Below are 23,506 nucleotides of genomic sequence, written 5' to 3'. Positions count from 1 at the left end.
AAAACATATATATTCGTGCAGTTATTTATTATTTTAAAGAATGTATATTAAGGGTATATAACCTAAGTTGTTTTCCTTTCCCTTTTCAGTAGAAATTGGGCTTATTGTTCATGATAGAAATTGGTATAAAGGCTGCAAAGAAAGAAACTAAGCATAAAACAACCATGACACAAGAAAACATAGCTATGTGTGACTAGAAAGTGTGATTTCATCAATCTAAGATAATGTAAATTCGGTAACACTTTATTTGAAGGGGGGTTAATAAGACTGTCATTATCATTACTGATATAAATTTGTTATAAAAGAATTACTGATTGCACTTTAAAAATCAGGTAACTTTATGTTATTAAAGGTAAAGTTTAAACAGTAATGATTTCTTGGTTAATGTCAAGTTGTCATATCAAAGACATTTTGAATAATGTCAACTTTGTATTAAAAGTGTCATAATTTACCGAATGACGCTTTATGACAACAGTCATAAATATTCATGAAGGCTCATTCATGTTCATGACAGGTGTTATGTCATGTTTATGACTGTGTCATGACAGTCTTATTCACCCCTTCAAATAAAGTGTTACTGTAAATTCTTCCAGTTAAAATTTGACATTCTAATGTTTCCTTCAAAATGTTTTCTACATATAAAGCACCTCTTGTTAGAAAAAGAAATGTTTTCTAGGAGCATTTGCTGGGAGAGATAAGTATGTAATGGCAAGTCCTTCAGGTAGACATTGTAATTTTGAACCGAAATTCAATTGAATTTATGCTGAAAACAAAACTTCCCTCAGTGCGCTACAAGACAAAGAAATTTCCAACTACAGAGATTTCTTTTGTCAAGATATTTATCTATTCTCTGTTTGAACAGCTTTTAATCAGCTCCATATATCGTAATGGTGACTCAAATTAGTAATGCAAGCTTCTCTAAGTTCTTTGTGTCAATAAATTACATTTTAATGTTACTTCTCTGATTTGGAAATAATTAACAGATGGACTGTGATTCAGTATATTTAAAATTTTTTGCATTTTTGACAAAAATGTGATGTAATTAGGCTTTTGAAAATTAATCTTGGAAGCAATTGACTTTTGTTTTTCTATGAATATGCTCGAGAGTTGACTCTCCTCTGCAACTGCAAACTTCTGTGTCAGCCAGACATGAGCGAACCGGGTTGTTTCAGTCTGCTTATATTTAGTTAACAGATATCACTGAGAAGTTTCAGAGGGTGAAATAAAGCTCTCACTGCAAAAGCCAGGCTAATCACTGCAGTTAGTCTGCAATTCTGTGCCTCATTAACTCCTAAGTGCTCATCTTTCAGCCCTCCATCTGCATTCTCTTATCATTGCAGCCATTCCAAAGGTGGTTATTGACCCCCCGAGACCAGGCAAACTGCCTCCCAATCATCACAACCACATCCCAGACTTGGATCACAAAAGGATTACCACAGTCCTCCCACCAATGACTCCAAAGAAAACCTTCCCCGTCGTTCCAAAATCACCACTCACAACTACAACCGAAGCCCCGCCGGCCCCCAGGCCGATCACCCCACTTCCACGCAAACCAGCAGTTCCCACTCGAAAGCCCTTCATCCCTACTCGAAAGCCATCAATACCCACACGCACACCCTTCGTCCCTCCGAGGGTTGTGGTTCCCACAGGAAAACCGCCATTCGTAACCCCTCTACCAGACAACACCATTCAGAGGGAGGTGACCAAACAAAGAGGAGATGTGCACAGTAAGAACCAACATCTCATTTTATTTTGACAATTACATGAGCACTGATAATCGTTATCAGCATATGAGGCCGCCTTTTGGTGCAGAGTGGGACCATCTACAGTTTATTTATTTATTTCTGAGATCAGCTATTGTGTCTTTGACAAATAACTAAACCAGTGACGCTGAACGCAACAGAAAAGCTGCAGGCTATTAAACAAAAGCAATGAGGTAAAACACTCGATAAAACAAAGGGACACTCCAGAGCTGCTTAGATTACTGACACACAACCTTGTATGTGACGCATACCACCTGCTAAACGTTAGGCTGCACTTATCTGTGTATTTGAATGTGAAGTTCTATTACAAATAGCTACCAATGAGCTTTTTTTCCTCAAAAAAGCTTTTTTTTTTTTTTTTTTTTTCTGGTCATTATATATATATATATATATATATATATATATTATACTCCATAATCTACACATAATGTTTAATATTTTATGAATATCTTTATTTGACAAAAATCTTTTAGGATGTCATACAAAGAGAAATATTACTCACTACTATTTTTTCTGTTTTCGTAGGACCAGCTTCCATTGTTTGTAATTTGTAATCAGTCTTCCTAATTGCACAGTTCAGGAAACATTTTCATCTTCAAATGATGTTATTTCTGGCTTATCTACCGTGTTTCCCCGAGAGTAAGACAGTGTCTTACTTTCTTTTTATCCCCAAAAGCCGCACTATGTCTTACTTTCGGGGTATGTCTTATATTGGAAAAAAATTGTCGAATTTTTTGTTTTAACCATAAAACGCGGAAGTGGGCAGGAGGCGGCGCTCATTAAGATCAGAGGGAGGTGGCAGACGCGGCGACGCATGGAGAGGGGGACGGCGCGGACGTGGGCAGGAGGCGGCGCGCAGCTAGATGAGAGGTGTTTCCCCGAAAAGTAAGACATATGTCTTACTTTCAGGGTACGACTTATATTAGCCGACCCCCCTGAAGCCCCCGATACGTCTTACAATCGGGGGTGTCTTACTATCAGGGAAACACGGTATGTGCCACATTGTGGTTACAGCACAACATGAATCATTGACACTTATTTCATTAAAAGTACATTGACCTTCTTCATTTTTACTCGACATTTGTAATTAAAATAATTTATCTAAGTAGTTTTAAAAGACACAGAAAGAGGTTGAAATCAAATCTTAAAATGTCTTCGCCTTTCAAATGTTTAAGTAGATGCGAATTGCGTTGTTTTAGAATGGGTCCTGCTATAAAGTTCTGCAAAAACATAAATTAAGTAAAAGTATTCATGCTCCCTAGCATATTAATGAAAAACAGCCATTGAAAGTCACGTTTGCCACACAGAGTACACAGAAAACATGTACAAAAACGGTGATCTGATCAAATGTGACCACAATTTAACTTTCTGTCTTAAATGTCCAACTCTAAGCATGGTGGAAAAGTAACACTGCACTTCACCCTGTAAACAACACCCGCTCCTGTAAAAAGAACAAAAGGTTATTCGACAGTGTTGTTCTCAGGGTACTGAATCCAAATACACTGCAGAGTTTTCAGATTTTCATGATTGAAATATTTTGGAAACTGCACCAGTTTCCACATTCCACAGTCATGCAATATATCAAGTTGATTTTATCGTCTAACATCGCAATAAAATACATTGATGTTTGTGTTAGAAAAGGTAAAAAGAAAAAAAGTTCAAAGGGTTCAGCAGTGGTTTTGACAGTTACTGTCTAAACATAAATAAACTCCCAAGTTTTAGTGAAATTTAGACCTTATTTAGACAAACAATGAACTAACACATTTTCTTTCTTTAGGTATCACTGCCAGTTGCAATTATTGAGAAATGATTGTGTTGTCATGAGCCGTTAATGTTGCACCAAAATAAGACATCTAAGGCATGCGACCTTCTTGAAGGACTGTACATATGCATCTTATAGGGACGGTATTATGTATTTTCCACGCACATAGTGCCATTTTCTATATATATTATTACATATGTTATAAATGGTTTCTGATGAACTTCATCTAGATGTTCCACCCTTCTTCCTGTGAATCGCCTGTCCTTATGACCCAGGGTTGCTCAACGGTCCTCCTACATCCGTTGCCTGCACAACTTTTTCTTTTAAAAGTTTTAAGTTATTCAACAATCTGTTTCCAAATAAGGCATTGATCATCGCTGCTCTCCTGTTCGTTTCGTTCCTGTTTTATGACACTCTTTCTAAAAACCACGATTTCTTATGATTAGATAGAAAAAGGAAGTAGAATTAAAGCAACGTTTCCAGGAGACAAAAACAATACACACAACCAGATTGATTTTATTGAAGTTTGAGTCTATTGTTGGGTCAAGTTGTTACTTATTTGATTAATTTCGAAGGTATCTTCATTTATTGTTACTGTTAAACTAAAATCTCTCGCATGGGGAAGTGGGATGATCTCGGGTTTTCTTGACAACACATATAACAAAATAATTTGAATAAACAATGATAAAATAATGGATTAGCTCAACGTTTCTCGCATATATAAAGAGTAGTTTGCTTAAAACCCAGATGTTACACCGGTTTTCTGCTGAGATGAAACAGTTCAATACAAAAAAAAGGGATTAGACACTCTGGTTGCCATTCGTCTTGCCAGATGGCACCTCATAATTAGAAAACCGAATAGGGAAAGAAGATTGCATTAGCACCTGTCCGCACAGCTTGAGGAAGACATCAAGTCTAATAGTTTTCACCCCAGCAGAGTAATTCAAGAAAGCAGAGCTTCCTGTAGGTGATATGATGAATAGAAAATGGGAAGGGAGGGGACATAGCACAGAGTAATTATTCAAATAATTAATCAGAAATCAGAAATGAAACGAGTGCCTCTCTTTGTGCAAGTCAACAAGTGTTTTCAGGAGAACAGGATGCGCAAATGCACTTGTGTACTCTGAATGATGAATGAGAGTGTTTTTATTTGGACGTGTGCCGTCAACATCTCCATATTAGTGATTTTTGAGATATACTAAGTCACAAAACAATACATAAATTCATGTTTCTGTCCTATTTTCCATGAAAAATGTTTTATACGCAGCTGATGTTTCGACTGCCAAATTTTACTGATGGTTTGATATTTTTGGGGTTTCATGCGACACCATTCCCCTTACAAACATGGTACGTCCAGCTGGTCACAAAGAGTTTCAATACTGGCCTCATCTGACCAGCTTATCGTCTCCCAGTATTTTTAAGGCTTTTTCAAATGTCCTGCAGCAAACTTTAAAGAAACTCCATCATAGTTTTTTTTTAGCAGTGTGCCAGGAGCCTGCTTAGAGGTGGTTAAGTGCATTAATTGGTGTTCTCTTTAAAACCACTGTTCTTGTTCATCCCAGGTTTTTCAGCCAATGTTCCTTGGCTTTTGGACGACTCCTCTGATTATTTTTTGACTCTTCTGTCAGAAATTCCACAAGTAACTTCTGGACGTGACTGGTTTTTGGTATTCTCTTCATTTCTGGATTATGGTTCCCTCATTCGTAAATGTACAGCCACATGACAGGCTGCTTCTTGTGTGATGCCTAAAGACAAACCTCTTCTTAGGCCATCAGTTAGGACTAAACCAGCTGATGTTGTTTTGTACAGGATATACTGCATGATTACTTTAAAAATACATTTTACACAGATTTTGCCTGATTTCTTGATTCTTTATGCCCTGTTGTGGATTATTCTCTTGTGTTTAATATGTTCCTGTCTTGCATTTCATTTTAATCACACATAATTTAAGAACTTATTTGGTTTTATTGCTTGGTTTGTTACCATTATCTAGTGTGACTTTCATGTCAAAAGCCCAATGTCTTGTAAATAACCCAGTAAGAAATAATATTTTCCCTTGAGAAAATAGTCAACATATTCAATCCTTTCTTTTATCTCTGTACATTCTATATTTTATGACAGGTTTTTCTTTTCAAAATGTATTTACTTTTCTCCTTTTTTCTTATCCCTTGTTCCTTTTTTATTTTTATTTTTCCACTGCAGTTTCTATTTGCACAGACACATGATTAGCATCAAAGCTCTCAACCAAAATGCAAACAAGTAAATTTCCCAAATGTGCCTTTTTTTGAAAGTGCAAAACCCCCCACAGGATAAGAAATCCTCAGTCCTGTGTGACAATTAAAACCCTTTTAACACTCTCTGTGTTCTGAAAAAAAAGAAAAGGAAATAAGTCCCCTCCATTTGACTAAAAGCAACTGATTATTTAAGCTCCATAAAAACAGACTTTTAGGGATGCAAGCTTTAATTAAAGTTGACTATTTTGCATCTGTTCAGCTGAAAATCTTTGGTCTGCATTTAGAAAAAGCAAATGGGATCCTAAAATCAAATCCCTTTTCAAAAGTTTGGACTCTGTGGAAAGATGAAAACAGTCAAACATAAAATAAACCAGCGTTTTATAGCACCAATGCCGTTTTATTTATGTAAACAAATTTTATTTAAGCACAATTTATGCAAGTCCTACACAATGACATTAAAGTAAACCAAAAACATATACAACATGAACCTCTACATGCAAATATACGTGGCTGCATAGTCCCACAGAATGGGGTGAGAGTACTGTCGATGCACGGTCAGCCCATTTCCTGATCTGAGACGTTGGTGAAGCCTTGCAAAATCTGTCCTGTAACAAACAGGAAGTCAGTGAAGTGCTTTCTCACTTGTATGTTGTGCCATCTGCAACCAACATAAGGGTCGGTTTATTTTGACTAAATTTAAGGAATTGCAAATAGTTCAATACATTTGAATATGTTTTTCTAACTGGAGAGATTTGGTCTCTGAGATATGCAACTTTAAGGTTTTAAACAGCCATGCCCTGCCTAATTTAACAGAGCTTCTTCACTGCTACAGTCCCTCTTGGTCACACAGGCCTGAATCTTGGTCCTTCCCACTTGTAAGCAGAAGCTTAGAGGAAAAATATCCAAACAAACCTTTGCATTTTAAGTTATCAATTACTTGTGATTAGCAAAGTGTTTTAATCAGATTTTCTTTCTCAAAAAAATCAAAAAGAAAAAAAAGGAAAACTGTAGGAGAGAATATAATGCAATTTTCTCGTCCGATCTCTTCAGTGTGCTTTACATCCACTCTGTGTACAAGATTAGAAAAGGGTGCTTTATCTTGACACTGAAACCTAGACACACACACACAGGCACACACACACAGAGATAGAACGGGATGCCGAGGATTGCTGGAGAGCCTGGTGTATGCATGACCTCTCCCACTCTCAGATTTCTTCGGTTGACCGACTTGTGCACTCTGCCAGGTGGTCATGAACCTACAAGACGACAGACTGATTCAGGGCACGTGCTCAGGAATTTGAAGGATTAGTTCAATATTACACAATAATCAATTCATAGATGACTTTTGATAATTTGATATTATTAACATTTAGATTTTAAATTCTCTCAAATTTATACATTTTGCTATCTATATATAAAAAAAAACTTCTGTCTTGCTGCAGAAGACCAAAAGATGGTTGACCTTTCATAACAGCTTAGCCTCGTGCAGTTTGACCTTAGTGGGGAAAGACAGAGGCTACGTTGTCCCTGTGTGTCGTAGAAAAACAACATAACACAAAAGACTCAAACTGACTTTCACCATGAGAGCTATGGAAGTGAAAGAAGGAGTAATGGTGAACGAACGGAGTCAATATTCTGACCATGATTCCCAGAGAGAAATCTTTTACAGGCTTCTTTTACCGAACTGAACTCCCTGCAGACGAGCAAATCCGCCTCATCTCAATCTGCTTCACCTTAGAAGAGCTCATAACAGAGGTGTTTCTGAAAACCTGCCTTCTCGCTCTCTCTGTTATCAAGGTGGAGAAAGACTTTTTCCCCTGATCACGGCTAACTGAGAGGAGGTCATGTCTCATTTTGCAGGAATCATGACCACATGAGATTTACTCCATTCAATTGAATTCATCTTTATTTATAAAGCACCTTCAACCACAAATGAAACTCAAAGCACTGAACAAGCAAAACCTTGAGATAAAGCAGACAGCAGGAAAGAAAACAAAACATTCTTTCTTTATCAAGCCTTAGTAGCAATTTTAAGATAAAGGGTTTATAAAAAAGACTAATTCCCAAAGCAAGGAAATGCAAAATAATAATATAAATCAATTAAAGTTAAGAACAGTAAATAAAAGGCACATAAAACAAGCCAAAATGTAAGCTGAAGACATTTTTTATGAAGTATGCATTACTAATGAGGAAATAAATACCATGATAGGCTTACAGCTTCTTTGAAAAGTAAATGAATAAATAGAATAAAATGCTTGGAGTTCCAGTGTTCCTTACCAAAAAGAAGGAAGCTAATTCCAGAGTAAAGGAGCCTGGAAACTAAAAGTCTCCTACTCTTGCTTTGACTTTTCCAGGGTTGACAAGAAAGCCTGCATCTGGGGGATAAAGTGCTCTTGTAGGATAGTAGGCAATGGGTAAAAATAGGCTGTTGAGGACTTCGTATGCAGTCAGAAGTGTCCTTCACTCAGTTTTGATTTTCATAGAAAGCCAGACGAGTGATGATGAAATGAGACATGTGGCTCCGTGTAACATCTCCTGTAAGAACTCCAGCCATAGCAGCCTGCATCACCTGAAGAATTTTGAAGAAGCTACTTTGCCACCTGTTGTTTTTCAACTTTGACATTGATTTTTCCCTGTAAAGTACTTTTATGTGTAACGTAGCAAAGTCATACAACATCTCCAAGCAGAGCACATTGAATCAATATAATACCTTTGTTAATCCTTTATCTAAACCCATGCCTCTTTCCTCAGTCCCTAGGAACAACGGTCACAACACTGTTCTGGACACAGACTTTGACATTGAGCTCGGCAATACAGCAGATGAAGCCAAGGATGACCCAGGTAAGCATGACATGTATGACAAACCACACAGGGTTCAGAAAATGGCAAATGCGAGCTTTGGGACAAAGTGTAACTGAAACAAACTCCTGGAGTTTTTCTTGCCAAGGTGAAGTTAATATAGGGACCAGGTGTGTTTTAATAGGAGGTGACACCTGGCATCTGGACGTGTCGCTTAAGCGATGGCTCACTGCCGACGAGACACTGCCAAAATGTTCTGCTTCTCACACTCTGCTCGTCTCGCTGCTTCGGTGATGAATTGATTGGGAGCACATTAGTTTTCTGCTCCAGGCCTCTGCATCAAGCAAGACTCGATGCACAATTGTGCCCAATATCATTAGTGAGCTTATGTGAAGTCATGTGAGCTTGATGTGATTTATTAATACCAAGGGAAAAATATGGATTAAATGGTCTGAGGATTCGGTTTGGTGTTGCTTTGGATTCATAGTATTTTACCATCTTTCTCCTCACTTCCTATTCTTTTATAGATAGTTTATTCTTTGATCCACATTTTTTCAGTCATATCAAAATTAATATGTAGATCTTCTAAAAGCTGTGAATATTAAATTGTTTAAACCTATTTTTACATTAAAAATGAAGATTTTTCTTTTTACAGCCACGTGACATTTCAGATTAGAATATTACATGAGACCAATAAAAAATATATTTTTACTCATAGATATGAGCTTGATGACTCGAAAGTATAATGGATGCTGAAAATGTATTTTCAGAAGGAGCCTTCGATATCAGAAATGAGCCTAATCAGAACACATATTTTAATTTATTAAGTATGACTGTATTCCCTTCCAACTGATCTGGATTTAGATAACACATAATTTTGGCTCACTTGTGAATCTTTGCTCTAGAATTCCTTTATTTAATGAATTTCAGTTTGAGATAGAGAGGTTTTTTTTTGTTTTTTTTCTTTTTCTGAAGGCATCACTTAATTTTCACCACACCAGAGGTTCGGCTTTCTTTCCTGTTGATGTCGAAGGCACACGGCATGAAATCAGACATTTACAATCGGTTCTGTTTCTCAGACTCGGGGTATTTGAGCTGCTCCTTTGATGACGGTCTTTGCGGTTGGATCAGCGACAAAGACGGAGACCTGCACTGGGAGACGACGCCTGATCCAACAGGTAATTGAAGAGTGGAGTCAATCCTATAAAGTTCCCCTACTTAAGGACTAATGTTTGTTTATAATTTGTTTATACATGGATTTTAGAAAGGCTTGGCATGCAGGCACATGAGCGCATTGAAAGGAAAATCTGTTTAGTCCTGCTTAATTACAGGTCAAGATGAGAATGACTTAAGGGAAGTCATTTGTCCTCTGAAGATTAGTGCTCTGCTCCACAAAGAAATTTAGATGATAATTGTATTGCATGGTCTATCACTGACGCCTTAGGCTTTATCAAATATAAATATAAAATTAGACAAGGAAAGACATGGTAAATTATGTTGAGAGGACACAACAAGTCTAAAGAGCACATTATCTCTTCTAGGTTTCTCTTAAGTATCTACATCTCGTTTGTCCAGTTAGTTAAAGAAGCTAACTGGGTGTTTTCACCAAATTATATATCACTAGATAAGTGCTGACCTTAAGTAAATAAGATGCAACATTTCAGTGAGTATCAGCTTGTTTACTGATGTAGAATTAAAATACTTCAGGGCCATTTCCTGAAGTTTACACAATGTCTCTACTATAAATGCTATTTTCTTGATGTTGTCATTCATGAAGGAGTATTTTTTTTATCTGCCTCCTTCCTTTTGACCCCCACAGGCAAACATCACTCTCAGATGAATAGTTTTGACTTTGATGGAACTTATAACTTATGCAGAAAGCCTCAACAGATACTTACTACAACTTCAGAAATTAACAATAGCCGTAAAGTGGCTCTGCCACAGAAGCAAAAATACACATACATCAGCATTTATCAGCTTTAACCCAGAAGCACTTTAAATTTAAATTGCTCTGATGCATACATTAATAAAATGAATCTCTAATTGGCCTGGCAACGGAATAGCTCAGTTTCAGATCAAAGTGTGAAATTATTTTGTGGAGTTTTTGTTTGCAAAAACAGCAAAACTCAAAAGATAAAGAGAATTCTGAATAATTCAAAGGTAATTGTTAAATGAAAAGCAAAAAGTTGTGCGATAGTCCAAGTTGAAGAACTTAACACCCACAGTACAGAGAAATATACATATATTTTTTACATTGAGTTGCTTAAATCAGGCATGACTTTATGATTTTTCTAAATTATGCAGACTGTCTGACTCAACATACAGCTAAGAGACCATAAGAAATTCTCATCTTGCTTCTGCAGATTTTTTACCGTTTTCATGTGTGACTATTTGCTTCAGTGATTTAGGTCATGGCATGTTTCCTGCTTTTTGATTGTACTCTTTGATTATTCATCCTGTAACGTATTTCTTTACCTCAGACAGAAGAACTAAAGCAGATATCAGGAGTTGAACTTTTGCTGGGGACTCCCAATACCAATACATATTTAGTTAATATATGTAATAAAGTATAGAGTATAGTCTTATTTTATTACCATAGAACCTTCATTTTTATCCAGCTTCAGTAGCTCTTTTAATAGCTGACACTACATACTTGTATTGCAACCTCAATAAATACTTTTAGATTTAGAAACATTTGTTTAATTACATCTTTTTCTCTTTGTACAATTAAACCCACATTATACTAAAGCGCAATTTCTAAATTATGACATGCACAGTGTGTTAGATCCAATTAAACATGACCATTTCCCATTGCACACGGCCATTTATGGTAGTTGGCGTTTATTTATTTACGTCATTCTTTTGCTCGCCACAGGTGGATGGTATCTCACGATCCCTGAAACGGGAAACAAGAGGACGGGACGAGGGGCCCGGCTAGTACTTCCTCTCACCCCGCCATGGAATGACGGCAATTTGTGCCTGTCATTCCGGCACAAGCTGGCAGGCCACCATGTGGGAATGCTTCAAGTGTTTGTGAAAAAGGGGAAGCAGTACAGTCCTGCAGTGTGGGGCCGAACGGGGGGCAATGGCTGGCGGCACACCCAGATCACTTTATGGGGTACTGGCCTGGAAAGTGTAAGTAAAATTATACAAATTCCCCGCTCGATAATCTAGTTTGGAAGAGAAATCATCATTCTTTTTGCAACTGTTCTTCTAAATTGTGTTTGAGAAATATGTTTTTAGAAATATATATGAAAAAAAAAACATGAAAAAAATAAAGTGACAACATGGCAAGCGGGAACCAAACTGTAAGTTACGTGAGAATGGTGTAGGAATGGTTTCGCCAAAATCAAAGAAGGTGGGAACAGCAACAACTTTTCCAATCAGAATCACACAGGTGACTTCAGGGTGTCTTCTTTTTCTTTAGGATATGTTCTAAAATGTGTCCTAAGCAAGTCCAGGTGGTCTCTGATTGGTCAGAATTAACGTAACACAATGTTCAAAAGCATAGTAAGAACAAAGTGTTCAGCCTCTTCAGCAATGTGTCCAGTAAGGCGGAGAGAGTCAGGAAAGATGTTGGGTGAAAGCAGTAATTTGGGGACATAACGGAGCAGTCCTCTGTCCAGGGATTGAAAAACAATTTGTGGATAGCAGTGAATAACTGCTTTTAACCAACAATTTTTTTTTTTAAATAACCATGAATTTGCATCAGCAGTCTGGAAGAGATTTTAATTTCTGCTTTGGCTCTCATCAGCATTGTGTTTTAAAAAGACACTATTTAGTGGGTAAGATGAATGATGTTCTCTTCAGATTCCTTAGCAATCTTTACCCTCCGTTGGTTGGCAGAATCTGGGGGGAGTAATAAGAATGCATCCACGAGTCTATTCTGTGCTGCCCATGAATGAGCGACCATAGGTTTGGCATATTCACGTTTGAGAGTAAAACTGTTTTCTTCTTAAAACGACTGGTAGTCACACCCATCACCAAAGTCTGTTCTCACAACGTTCTGGCGAGACCTTTTTCTGAAGGCTCATTTTGGGTTAGAAACGCGTTTTAAATTGGTCGACTGCCTTAAAATGATCAGTTGGGCTGATTGGGATTTATGCTGCACATTTTAAAGATTAATACTTTTTTCATGGCTCTATAATAGGATAAAATGTGCCCTTTAAATTTAGCATATGACATTATAGGTACTGTAAAAGCTTTAATGACCTCTTTTATCAATAATCAGAGCATGATGACCTTTTCATCGTAGAAATACCTGTTTCCTGCTGTTCAACAGGTTATCTTGAAGGGGGAACGTGGGAGAGGCAGAAGTGGGGAGATGGCTGTGGATGATATTACCTTGAGGAAAGGCTCCTGCACAGAGGAGCACAATCTAAGGAGACTCTGACTGAAAGAACGGTGAAGGGCAGACAAGAAGGACAACGAGAGGACAAACCATCCTGAAGAGAAGAGACTCTGCTGTGACGACACCTCCTTATTCTGCTCTGATCCTTACTTTGTCCTTTTCATCCCCCAGCCCTACTGCGAGTGGTATCAAAAAATTATGCACACAGTTTAGTGTTACAGGAGGTTTTTCCCTATTCATCTCTCCGTGAACAAGAAGAACTTAGTCAAATCTCGCGGGGATATTTTTGGCAGCACTCTCCGGTCGTCTCACCCCACAATTTCAGCTCTCTGAACTGTGCATGTCCTGATGTATTATGGAAATGTACTGCATCTCATATTGGCTCTGGCAGGCTCCAGCCACACCAGGAAGATTCATTTGTTTTTTCTAAAGAGAAATCTGTTCCTTTGCTTTGCATTTTTGTTTTATCCAAATATTGTAAACACAGTCGATATGTTTTGATTCACTTGCTTGTGAAACACACAACCAGAAATGCAGATCCTGTTTTTGATAGAGAACAATATTAGAGTTGGTGCTGGGTTTGTTTTTAGAAGAAGTTCAATTTGCCAAAATTGGATTTTAAAATTGGATTTTTCTAAATGGATGTAGCTCCAGAGTTAACATCGAAGGTCACAGTGCCAAACTTCAATACAACAAAGCTGTAAATTTCCGCCAAAACAATTTCAGAATTTCTTAGATTAATTTACATATTTACTTGGATAAAGACTTTGAAATGTCTTCACTTTGCAAAAGAAATTACATTCTATGTGATTAACGCCCAAATGTAAACATTAAAACTAAAGTCAGAAATTTGTTAGATTTTTTATTTTTTTATCAGAAATATCTCAGAAGTTTTCTGAGATTATAAAGTCAAGAGCTGCACATCTGGACAATTTAAGCGGCAGATCTGGGTTCTTTCCTGCATCAGAATGACATCTCCCAGATTCAGACCTGATGCAGCCATGTTGTCGCTTCCCCCCCCCCTCATTGTCTGAGATGTGCATTTTGAATCATATCTGAAGTGTTTATGTCAGGTCTACACTCAGGAGATGTCTTTCTGAAAGAGGAAAAGAGCCCAGATCTACCCACACTGTGCTTCTCCTAAATTTACCACTTAAGCCTCAGATGACTCCCTTCACTTCTTGTCACAGATGTCTGACTTTATAATGTCAGTAAAGTTCTCTGTCTTCTGTTGCTTTCAAATTTCTGGCTTTATATTATCAGAAAATATTTTTGCTTTGTTGTTGGAAATTTGTGCCCATTTTATGAAGAAGTGTTCCCTTTGTCTTGCAATTTAAAACCTAAAGTTTTTTTCTTGTAAATTTGTGAAATTGATCTTAAGATTTCAGATTTTGGCGAAAATTTACTTCTCTGCGGATAATTATTATTTTTCTTTTATCTACAGTACTACATAATATTTGAATGCATAACTGAGGTGTCAAATATTTATATAAGTGATCAGTTATAGAAATGGGATTAACATATTAATTATAGTGTAATTAATGCAAATAAATGCATATTTAAGGATATTTAACTCAATATTTTTTTCAGTACATTAAATGTGGAAATAATTCAAATTTTTACTCACCTTATGCTAAAAAGGATAGACATGTTTCAACATTTATGTATTTGTTTTAAAGGTGTGTTTTGCAACACATGACGAATTGACTATAACTCATTAAAGTCAGAGAGCAGAGCTAACGCTGCTGTACAAACAGGGATTAATATACAGTTTGGATGTTGTGCCTATTCCATGTGATGATGGGCAGCAGCACAATAAATATCAAATAATAAATAGATAATGGAGTATGAAATGGGACATGATTTTTACACATTAATTAAAGTGTTAATTATCTCTACATTTAATTATAATGTATATTCTTTAAATGGTAATACATAGTTTTTTTTTTCTTTCACGTATTTATTGCAGTTTCCTAAAAACTGTCACATATAAAAGTATTTCACAAATTGTTTATTTATTGATTAGAAGCCCTTCTGGTCCTTTACCAATTGGAAACAAGTAAGTTAAAGGGGACAGTTCAGTTTTTATTAAATATTTTCACCTAAAAATATTTTTTTGTAGTTTAGGTGAATGATCTGTTGCAGACACTTTGCATTGCTTTTGGATCACTTAGTTGTGTGTGATGTTTTAAAAGAGTTGTGCTCTTGGTACTAGGTGTGGAGAGTCTTCAGTGTAAAGAAAAAAAAACTGACTGATGCAAAAGCAGTAACAATGAACAAAGAACCACTGTTAAAAAAAATCCAATCCAATAGATGGTGAAAAAAACCCACCTTTATTTGAGTTTACTGAGTTCTGAGTTGCTCTCTGACTCCCAATAAGTTCTCCAAACTGAGGTCTCTGTGTTGTATCCTGCAAGTGAGATACTGATTGTCCACAAGTGCTCATATGGACCAACCCCCCATTTAAACAAAACACTAAAAAACACCCAACTTTTATGAAATGTTTTTGAGAATACTGTTTCATGTGTTGTTTCAAGGTTACAAAACATCTACAGCACCTACTGACATGACAAGTGCAGTCAGGTGGGTTTTCGGTTCTCATTGTTTTCTTGGAGAAATACATGATTTCATGGTTGTTGTGAACATTAAACATACCAAATGTAATACCTGGAATGCACCGCACTGTTCTGTAAAATGTTTTGTCTGCCATTAGAAATAGTTTTACAATTGAGTGATTTTGAAAGCAGACCTTATGGTTCTTCTTCTACAGTTTGCCTCCGGAAAATCTTGCTCTACCACTTCAGCCTCCTCTATCACCATTGAATAAACATGGAAAATCTCACTCCCCTGTATGCGATTGTGGGCTAAATATTCATGCCCTGTAAGAACAAGCTCAGTATTCTTAAAAAAAAAAAAAAGCTTGTGAATATTCCTGGTTTTTGACATAACTTGTTATGGTAGATACTTCTGTATATCTTGGAAGAACACCAGACTTCCTCTTTTTTTTTTCTTTTTGCAAACTGATTCTCTTGCTCAGTACCATCCCCATCCCTACTTTTGTCTGACGCCCCCTGCAGACCAACTACCTGAAGTGTTTAAAAAAAAAAAGAAGGGGCAAAGGATTTTGAGCACTCACAGTTGAACATTTTCTTTGTATTGTGCTTTGTTATATGAAATGTATTTGTTACTGACATTGACTGATGAGCAGAATGGTATATTTGTAAATGTATTCATGTGTACATAGTCTGTACAATGCCATATGCTGGTGTGATTTATATGTTATGTAAATTCATATATGAATGTTGATTGGACTTGGTTGGTATTTCAGTATTTAATTAAAGACCCGGTGGAAGCCTTACACGTGACCCCTTTGTTTGCCGTAATAAACAAAGCACATGTCAATGTGCTCAAATCCTTCATCTGATATTTTACGCTTTCAGACCTGCTTTATAATTGAACGTTTAAAAGACAGAATTAAGTAAAACGTATCTTCAAATGTAGAACATGTTCCGCTGGATGTTGAACTAAGCGATTAATCTTGGGGATTTTATTCAGAGCTTTTGGTGTAGTTGATACATCCATTATAAATCTAGACCACTAGCTTTTCCCATGGCCATTTTAGCCAAACCCTAGTGCTTATTTAGTGAAAAGAAAATCTCAAAAACGTTCAGCTGACTACTCTGGATGCATGAAAAGTAGAAAACACGTTACGACCTAGATTCATACGAGGTGGAACAGACTAAAACTCACCCAAAACTGAATCCAATCCTTTTTTGATTATTGTGTTTCATCTGAATTTTGTGTGCTGTGTACACATAATTGGACCATGCATCTGAAATTCACACCGAGTCCTGCTTCTCATTGTCACAGCGAAAATTTCTGAAGCCTTCACCTTAGGACTATTACAGTTAAAGTATTCAGAAATTAGTTACTCATTTATTTATGTATAAAATTGACTTTGTTATATAGTTCAAAGGGCATTTTCAAAAAGCATGAATGTTAATGTCAGGTCCTCTCATATTATAAATTGTTGATTATGTTAAACAGGAAGACAAATAGGGCACAACTAGAATAACCTTAAGTTCCTTATGTCCCTCATGTTTACATTATGTATTTCCCCTGCACAACTTCAGATTTTTTTTAATATGATTATTTTTAATATTTTATTATCTACCTTCCTCGAGACAAACCGTTTTTTTTTTGGTTTTTTTTTTTTTTTTTTTACCAAATCATTTGTTTTGGAAAAATAAGAGCCCAACCAAGAGTCAAGCCCAGGACGTTCTTGCTTCAAGGCAGCAGAGCTCACAATTGTCTTACATCAATGCTTTGTTAACTTTAAATACACTCATGTTCAATCAATGAGAGTGTGTGTTCCTATGAGGTTTGTCAGATTAAAAGTACATAACAACCTATGAACATGTGCTACACTTACAAGACCAGATTTCTAAATCAAAATGTTTGAATTTTATTCTAATCTTGTGTTTTCATTAGATGTAAGCAAGAAATCATCATACTATGACAGAAAAAAAGGCTTGAAACCATCAGTGTGTGTGAAACTAATCTAAATAATGTTTTTTTTTTTTTACAGAAATAAATTCACTTTTTAATAATATTAAAATTTATTGATATGACTGTGCATAGTGATGTACCTAATAGCTTACAGCTGGCTCTGAAAATCCTTGTGAGAATAACAATTTCCCAGTTTTTTTTTAACATCTTATAACTCAATATCAAAGTCAAGAGTGAGACAGAAGATGAACTAACTATTTAATCAAATGATGAATTGTGAGACAAAGCTGCTGGCAAAGTGAGATTTATTCCCTCTTGTGTGTGAGTTCTGTCAAGATTAAACACTAGGGCAGCTCAATTTCTCCCAAGTAAGGCCTTCCTAAGATCTATCGCTAAATAGCGGATGAGTGGAACAAATGTTGCATCTCATCTTGAATCTAACATTAACAAAAGTTTTTTTTAAAAAATCAAGTTCTTCTGATTTGCTGTTTAACAAGGAGCTTACAGGTGCGCCCGCCCCATTGATGAAACATTTCTCTATATAAGTTTACGACCAGAAATCTTTGAGACCTTTTCAGTGGTGCTGCTCGCACAGCCAAATATCAAAAAGACACAGAAAAAGATCAATTGTGCTTTAATGCTATTCAAATCTTATTGCACTGCAGCATTATCATTAACATTTATGACAAAGAAATGAGTCACACTGTGCCATTGCCTTAATGTAAAAGCACAACATTTAACCTTTACTGACATTGAAAAGGTAACATGCGTGCGTTCGTCGTCAGTATTTATGAGAACCTTTTGGCAAATGAAATTTAAAAAATGTCATTCTTTGCCACCAAATCGCTCTCTGTGTTGGACAGAGCATGCTAACGAGACAAAATTGTTTCTTTTTGTGCCCGTTTGTTATTATACATCAGTGCAATATTTTGTTAACCTACTCTCAATTGTAATGTTGGCACAAGAAACTATTTTACTGCTCTGTGGATTTTAAATTATTTTTGATATATGTTTGCTTAACGTTTCAAAATCTGTATGAGCCTCATCCTTGTGGCCAAATATATGACAATGATAGTCCAAAGTGCTATTTGGAAAAAAAAACAAAAAAAAAAACAACAACAAAAAAACAACATATTTGTTGTTATTGCAGCAAGGAGGTTGTGGGTTCCAATCCCTGTCTGTGGTCTTTCTGCGAGGACTGTGCCTGCATAGGTTCTCTGCAGGAACTCTGGCTCATTCCCTCAGTCCAAGAACAAGATTGCAAAGTCAACTGGGTCTCTCTTAAATTGCCTTAGCTACGAGTGTGTATTCATGTGTATTCAAGACAAACAAACATGGATACACACACCATTGCCCTGTGATGAACTGATCTGTGCAGGGCTTACTCCACCTTTCGCCCAGTGACTGCTGGAGATACAGGTGCTGGTCATAAAATTAGAATATTGTGATAAAGTTCATTATTTTCCATAATGTCATGATAAAAATTAAATTGTCATATATTTTAGATTCATTGCACACCAACTGAAATATTTCAGGTCTTTTATTGTTTTAATTTTGATGATTTTGGCAAACAGCTCATGAAAACCCAAAATCCCTGTCTCAAAAAATTAGAATATTATGAAAAGGTTCTCTGAACGAGCAATAAAAATAATCATCTGAATCAACAAAGTAACTCTAAACACCTGAAAAAGATTCCTGAGGCCTTTAAAAACTCCCAGCCTGGTTCGTTACTCAAAACCGCAGTCATGGGTCAGATTGCTGACCTGACTGCTGTCCAGAAGGCCATCACTGACATCCTCAAGCAAGAGGGTGAGAAACAGAAAGAAATTTCTGAACGAATCGGCTGTTTGCAGAGTGTTATATCAAGGCACCTCAGTGGGAAGTCAGTAGGAAGGAAAAAGTGTGGCAGAAAACGCTACACAACGAGAAGAGGTGACCGGACCCTGAGGAAGATTGTGGAGAAGGGCCGATTCCAGACCTTGGGGGAAGCAGTGGACTGAGTCTGGAGTAGAAACATCCAGAGCCACTGTGCACAGGCGTGTGCAGGAAATGGGCTACAGGTGCCGCATTCCCCAGGTCAAAGGTCAAGCCACTTTTGAACCAGAAACAGCGGCAGAAGCGCCTGACCTGGGCTACAGAGAAGCAGCACTTTGGACCACTGTTGTTCAGTGGTCCAAAGTACTTTTTTCGGATGAAAGCAAACTTTGCATGTCATTCGGAAATCAAAGTGCCAGACTCTGGAGGAAGACTGGGGAGAAGGAAATGCCATAATGCCAGAAGTCCAGTGTCAAGTACCCACAGTCAGTGATGGTCTGGGTGCATGTCAGCTGCTGGTGTTGGTCCACTGGGTTTTACCAAGGGCAGGATCAATGCAGCAGCTATCAGAAGATTTTGGAGCACTTCATGCTTCCATCTGCTGAAAAGTTTTATGGAGATGAAAATTTAATTTGGTCTGGAATCGGCCCTTCTCCACAATCTTCCTCAGGGTCCGGTCACCTCTTCTCGTTGTGTAGCGTTTTCTGCCACACTTTTTCCTTCCTACTGACTTCCCACTGAGGTGCCTTGATATAACACTCTGCAAACAGCCGATTCGTTCAGAAATTTCTTTCCGTTTCTCACCCTCTTGCTTGAGGATGTCAGTGATGGCCTTCTGGACAGCAGTCAGGTCAGCAATCTGACCCATGATTGCGGTTTTGAGTAATGAACCAGGCTGGGAGTTTTTAAAAGCCTCAGGAATCTTTTTCAGGTGTTTAGAGTTACTTTGTTGATTCAGATGATTATTTTTATTGCTCGTTCAGAGAACCTTTTCATAATATTCTAATTTTTTGAGACAGGGATTTTGGGTTTTCATGAGCTGTTTGCCAAAATCATCAAAATTAAAACAATAAAAGACCTGAAATATTTCAGTTGGTGTGCAATGAATCTAAAATATATGACAATTTAATTTTTATCATGACATTATGGAAAATAATGAACTTTATCACAATATTCTAATTTTATGACCAGCACCTGTATGCACCAGCTCTCCTGGCCCCTGACCCCCATCCTCCTCTGTTTAACAAGGACAAGCAGATATATATAATAGATGGTAGAGATCAGAAAGGCATTTAACCCTTTCATGTATACATTTTGAAATTTCCATTATTCTATTTTCTATTTGATTTCTATTCAGTTTTAATCATAATTTCATCCAAACTGTACACATAAAAAAAGAAAAAGAAAAAAAAAAGGAAAAATTCCCTAGTTACTTTGATCTCAGACTGTTGAGTGGTCAGATATTCCCTAAAGGTTCTTCCTGTCTGGCTGGCTGTTGATATGAAGTCGTTTTGTGACCTTACACAGGTTAACCAGTAAGGGGGCAGTGCATAAAGTGACACAGCAGAGTCCCAGCTATCCCCCCACGGCCCCCCCTACAGCTCCGTGCCTGAACCAATCAATACCATTCCTATTATACACCTCAGATACTTTATCAAAGCTGAGCAGAGTGTAATACTAGCCAACCCATCCACATATCATCTAAAGAAAAATTGCAGAATTCATCATGCAACCTTTAGTTATAGTATCAGTAATGGATCCTCTGGCTTTGCCCCATCAGATCATTTCCTTTCTAAATGTTCACCATGAAATGTAATGAACCATCTTTCTGCAACATTAAATAGTTTATTGGCTGACACATTGTAGGAAATCTTAATAATAAACCAAAAATACTAAATAAATGCATTTTAGGGAATCTGTGACTGAATTGAAAAAAAAAATAATCAAATGAACAGAAAGTATTAAAAATAATGTCATTAATATCTTGAGAAAACTTACATATTTTTGTTTTCCCAACTTTCTTCCTTAACTCCTGCTAAATAGTTTTCAATACATTGTGAGAGACTGCCAATATGTTCTTTCAGAAAGAGTGACTAAATACAAATTGTTTGTTTTCTTTGATAGGAAACATTTTAAGCTGAACTTAATTGCACTGTTTGTAATGTATGTGGCTTTGAATCTGTTGGCATGATAGGACTAAATGAACTTTTTTTTCTTTTTTTGAAAGCGCCATGATTACATATTTGCTTTAAATTGGCACTATATAAATAAACTGAACTAAGTCGAATTGAAAAGCAGTAAACTGAATAGTAAAGATACATGTGAAGAATTATAAAGTTAAGTGTTGGTGCTGGTCAGTTTGCTCCTCTGCCGTTTAATACCTTTGCAATTTCTATCTTTTCCTATCAAATGTTTTTAGGATATTGGAAAAAGTAAAGATGGGTTAGGATAAGGAGTGCCATTTTGGCATTTTCTCTTCTCTCATCCCCCAGAGCTCAGCCTCATCTTAATATGCTATCCAGTCATGAATGGAACAGGCATGAACTGGAGTTATCTGCCCCAGGACATTTCATTTTGACTTAGTAAACAAACCAATAAGGAAAAGATGCACATCTGTGAGCCCATTACAAAACCAGGAACAAGCTTCTGTCTTGTGAGCCTTTGTCATGGAGTCATCTATGGATTCTAAGCGTCAGTGGAATTAAATCATGTTTAAAATGCAACAGGTTGTGATGTTTGCTTTCAGCCCAATGGAAGAGCAGGTGGCGCTGTTCAGGTTTCTAGGCCCGGTGCAGAGAGCACAGGACCAGGTGTAAGTATGCAATGGACAACAAAGCCTATTAAATCCACCACGTTACACTTCAAGCCTTGAATACATTTCACAAAAAATATTTAGTGCTTTGTGTCATAACTGTGTTCTAAAAACAATAAAAAATTCTGAAGCTTACTCTATACCTACTACCTAATACTACATCATTTTCTTTGGTGCTTGTTGAGAATGGAAATTCCTAATCGATGAATCATAATTTGTACTGACATGGAGCATAAAATCAGCCAATAAAATCATTCAGACTTTACTTATTTTATTCACTGTCAGTGTTGAAAGGAGACGCTTTTATCATTACATCCGAGAAGAGTTTCTAAAATAAAAGTTTGTGCAGCGTCTGAGGAGAAGGAGGGGGCTAGCTGATTATATGGACTGAAGACACTCCCTGAAATCACACCATGTCTCTGTGGCCTGATAAGTTTCTGTTTTCTGAGAAATGGGCCTTGGCATCTAACAGAATCAAAACTGTAACTCTTTACAATGGGCCGTTTGTTTAACAACATGTAACTCTTTCTCGACCTCGGTAAAGCGTCTTAACATGCTGCATTCTGTCACACATTTCTTCTCAGTCGTTAATAAGAAAAAAAAATACTATGCTCGTCTCCATGTGTATCGGATAAATAGAGACTTCAGAAATGTTCACCATCCAACATGACAGTACCCAAACTAAATTCAGAGCTCCCAATGTGTTTTCATATTTATATGCATCTTATTCATAACTTCCCGTCTAACTAATAGTAAGTATAGTTGTTTATCCTTAAAGGTGGTTTTACTACAGCCTTTTCAGATGCCACTTGGTCCAGAATATTTCTGCAATTTGACCTTAGTAGTCAAGGTTGGAGGCTGTTTTAAGGTGTGTTCATGGAATGTTTGTAAAGTAGAAACATTTACTCAGATATTGCATTACACAAACTTTAATTTTCCCATTTATGATTCATTCTAAAATGTTTTCTTTGGAGCTCGGCTTCCAGCATTTTGCAGTGCACAGTGCTAGGTGTGTTGGCACTAAAACATGACATTGCTTCATCCCTGTAAAGTCCTTTGTTGTGCAATGCATTAAACTCATACAACAACTCTAAGCAGATGACACTCACTGAGAATAATTACTTCTGGTAGTCCTGTGTCAAACTTTTTTCCCATTGCTAATCTACTGGATTTCAGAAACTGAGAACAATTTTCTTGACACCAATCTTGAAAATGAGCTCAGAAATAACTCAGAGAAAGCCATGACTGACAAACATGACATTTGTGGCAGGCAGAACTGCTAACATGTTATCATATAGGACTCAGAATGGTCTGTGGGCAGAATGAAACTGACATTCAATTCCTTCTGTTCTGCTTGTAGAGGTCAGGCAATATAGTGACCAGCTGAGTTTTGATAAGACATCTGAAATCAGGCTCTACCAGTGTAAATGATGCCTCAGATCCCAAAAAAACCTCCCAAAA

The 23,506-nt window shown here is 36.9% G+C and overlaps 1 protein-coding gene across 3 annotated transcripts in view; it reads left to right on the top strand.

Moving 5' to 3' along the window:
- The window catches only part of npnta (nephronectin a), a 60,863-nt gene extending 44,596 nt beyond the window's left edge, over window positions 1-16,267 (top strand). For all 3 annotated transcript variants that reach the window (XM_014999834.2, XM_014999836.2, XM_014999837.2), the window contains 5 exons: window positions 1,341-1,727; window positions 8,511-8,600; window positions 9,638-9,736; window positions 11,434-11,693; window positions 12,841-16,267. In XM_014999834.2, coding sequence (XP_014855320.2) covers window positions 1,341-1,727; window positions 8,511-8,600; window positions 9,638-9,736; window positions 11,434-11,693; window positions 12,841-12,951 — 947 coding nt within the window. In that variant the 3' untranslated portion in view covers window positions 12,952-16,267. The remainder of the gene's footprint in view (window positions 1-1,340; window positions 1,728-8,510; window positions 8,601-9,637; window positions 9,737-11,433; window positions 11,694-12,840) is intronic.
- Window positions 16,268-23,506: the final 7,239 nt, after the last annotated feature.

This window comes from Poecilia mexicana, unplaced genomic scaffold, assembly GCF_051168715.1.
Source record: "Poecilia mexicana isolate PSO_F unplaced genomic scaffold, ASM5116871v1 scaffold_1, whole genome shotgun sequence".
NCBI lineage: Eukaryota > Metazoa > Chordata > Actinopteri > Cyprinodontiformes > Poeciliidae > Poecilia > Poecilia mexicana.
The sequence above is the reverse complement of the archived record's forward strand: the minus strand, read 5'-3'. Positions and strand labels throughout refer to the sequence as shown.